General features: G+C 48.4%; 1 protein-coding gene across 1 annotated transcript in view; it reads right to left on the bottom strand.

Annotated features, from left to right (window-relative positions):
• Positions 1-386, bottom strand: part of GRHPR (glyoxylate reductase/hydroxypyruvate reductase) — a gene marked incomplete at its 5' end in the record, with an annotated part of 7,929 nt that overhangs the window by 6,064 nt on the left and 1,479 nt on the right. The window contains one exon of the mRNA XM_010140072.1: positions 329-339. Coding sequence (XP_010138374.1) covers positions 329-339 — 11 coding nt within the window. The remainder of the gene's footprint in view (positions 1-328; positions 340-386) is intronic.

Raw genomic sequence — 386 nt, 5'->3', positions numbered from 1 at the left:
CAGCAAACTGCAGAAAGCTGTGGGAGGTTAACCCTGAAGCTACCCTAGAGAGCAACTGGAAAGTGAGGAAAGAAACATCCATCTGCTGCCAAAGTCCACAACTGAACAGATAACAAACATGTCATCTTGGACTTCGTCAGGGCATTTGTTTAACTGAAAACCAGGAGGGCAACCTCCAGTTTCCTGCAACATTCATGTGTAGAGGATGCACTTAAATGCTTTAAAGGTTTAGGCCTGATGAGTCAGTGTTCAGGGGCTCTACCCAGCTCCTCTTGTTCTTGCAGATTTTAAAGAGGTGGGGACGCCACCTTGGCTGACCCTCCAAAACCACACTGCCATCACCAGTGGCACACATACCTCGCGCCTGACCTGCACTTACCTATTCT

This window comes from Buceros rhinoceros, unplaced genomic scaffold (assembly GCF_000710305.1).
Source record: "Buceros rhinoceros silvestris isolate BGI_N320 unplaced genomic scaffold, ASM71030v1 scaffold2907, whole genome shotgun sequence".
Lineage (NCBI taxonomy): Eukaryota > Metazoa > Chordata > Aves > Bucerotiformes > Bucerotidae > Buceros > Buceros rhinoceros.
The sequence above is the reverse complement of the archived record's forward strand: the minus strand, read 5'-3'. Positions and strand labels throughout refer to the sequence as shown.